Raw genomic sequence first — 1,424 nt, 5'->3', positions numbered from 1 at the left:
TTAAACAATTTAATTAAATACTTTTTAATCCATAGATATGCTGCAACCAGGCACTTACTTTCCCAAATTCCAGCCTGCTTATAGGCATAATTTTCCAAATATGCCTGTGTTGCCGATATTTACAAAGTGGACTGTAACTATGGAGTGACGTTGATTACACCGAGACAATGCAAACACAAGTTCGCTGCTTGGCTGATAATACGGAACTGAATTTATTGTAACAGACTAGAAAGGGAGAAATAAACAGAGTACTTCATATAAAGGACAGTGATGTTAACATGGAACATTTAATGGGGATAAAACGTTGAATAATACATAACTTTAGACATATCATGAAACCAGAACATTCTCCCGCCTGTTAAGAGACACCTTAACCCTCAGTAGGAAGCTTGCATAATTTAGTAACGGGGCGCTTTATCGACCCATGAGATGTCTTAATTGTTGCTACGCGCACCAAATTGTCTTTGCCCGGGTGCACATCAGTAACTCGACCCATTTGCCAGCACGATGGTGGAGCACGTTCTTCATAAACCAGGACAACTGCTCCAGGCTTTAGATTTTGTTTTTCTTTATACCACTTGGCTCGCTGCTGTAGTGTAGTGAGATATTCACGCTGCCAGCGATGCCAAAATTCTTGTTGCAAACGCGTGAGAAGCTGCCATCGAGAGATTCGATTCATTTGAACGTGTTCGAGCCCAGGTTCAGCTACTTGTACCAGTGGTTGGCCAATTAAAAAATGACCCGGTGTTAAAACATTGATATTGTCAACGTCGTCATCATAAAGAACTGTGAGAGGCCGAGAATTGAGTTGTGCCTCGATTTCACAAAGTAAGGTAGCAAATTCTTCGTAAGTGAGCCTAGTTTCGCCTAAAACACGTCGGAGGTGAAATTTCGTTGCTTTAACTGCGGACTCCCAAATTCCGCCGAAATGTGGTGCACCTGGTGGGATTAGATGCCAGTTGATGAATGAAGTGGCCATATATGACCCGACATCTCGAGATTTGGACATCTGTTTGAAACTCTTCATTAGTTCGCAGTTGGCGCCAATAAAGTTTGTGCCATTATCGCTGTGCATATCGGATGGCAAACCTCTGCGGGAGACAAATCTTTTTAGAGCTGCTATGAACGCGTCTGTAGTCAGATCTGAGACAACTTCAAGATGCATTGCGCGTGTAGCAAGGCAGACAAAAACAGCGATATAACCTTTGATTGGAGCAGCATTGCGACCTTTGTGAGCCTTCATCAAAAAAGGGCCAGCATAGTCGACGCCAGTGCGAAGAAATGGTCGCGCTTGAGTAACGCGGCTGGGGGGAAGATCTGCCATCTGCTGAGTGCAAGTCACCGCACGGTAGCGGGTGCAAACTACACACTTGTTTATTTGTTGCTTGACTAAACGACGGCAGGAGGTGATCCAAAACTGTTGG

General features: G+C 44.0%; 1 protein-coding gene across 1 annotated transcript; it reads right to left on the bottom strand.

Annotated features, from left to right (window-relative positions):
- Positions 1–370: 370 nt before the first annotated feature.
- Positions 371–1,075, bottom strand: LOC118755562. The gene has a single exon (XM_036490390.1). It carries the CDS (start codon positions 1,073–1,075, stop codon positions 371–373), a length of 705 nt encoding a protein of 234 aa, XP_036346283.1.
- Between the last annotated feature and the right edge of the window lie 349 nt (positions 1,076–1,424).

This window comes from Rhagoletis pomonella, unplaced genomic scaffold (genome assembly GCF_013731165.1).
Source record: "Rhagoletis pomonella isolate Grant_MI unplaced genomic scaffold, Rhpom_1.0 Rhpom_scaffold_06600, whole genome shotgun sequence".
Taxonomy (NCBI): Eukaryota; Metazoa; Arthropoda; class Insecta; order Diptera; family Tephritidae; genus Rhagoletis; species Rhagoletis pomonella.
This window is presented reverse-complemented; position numbering and strand designations above follow the sequence as displayed.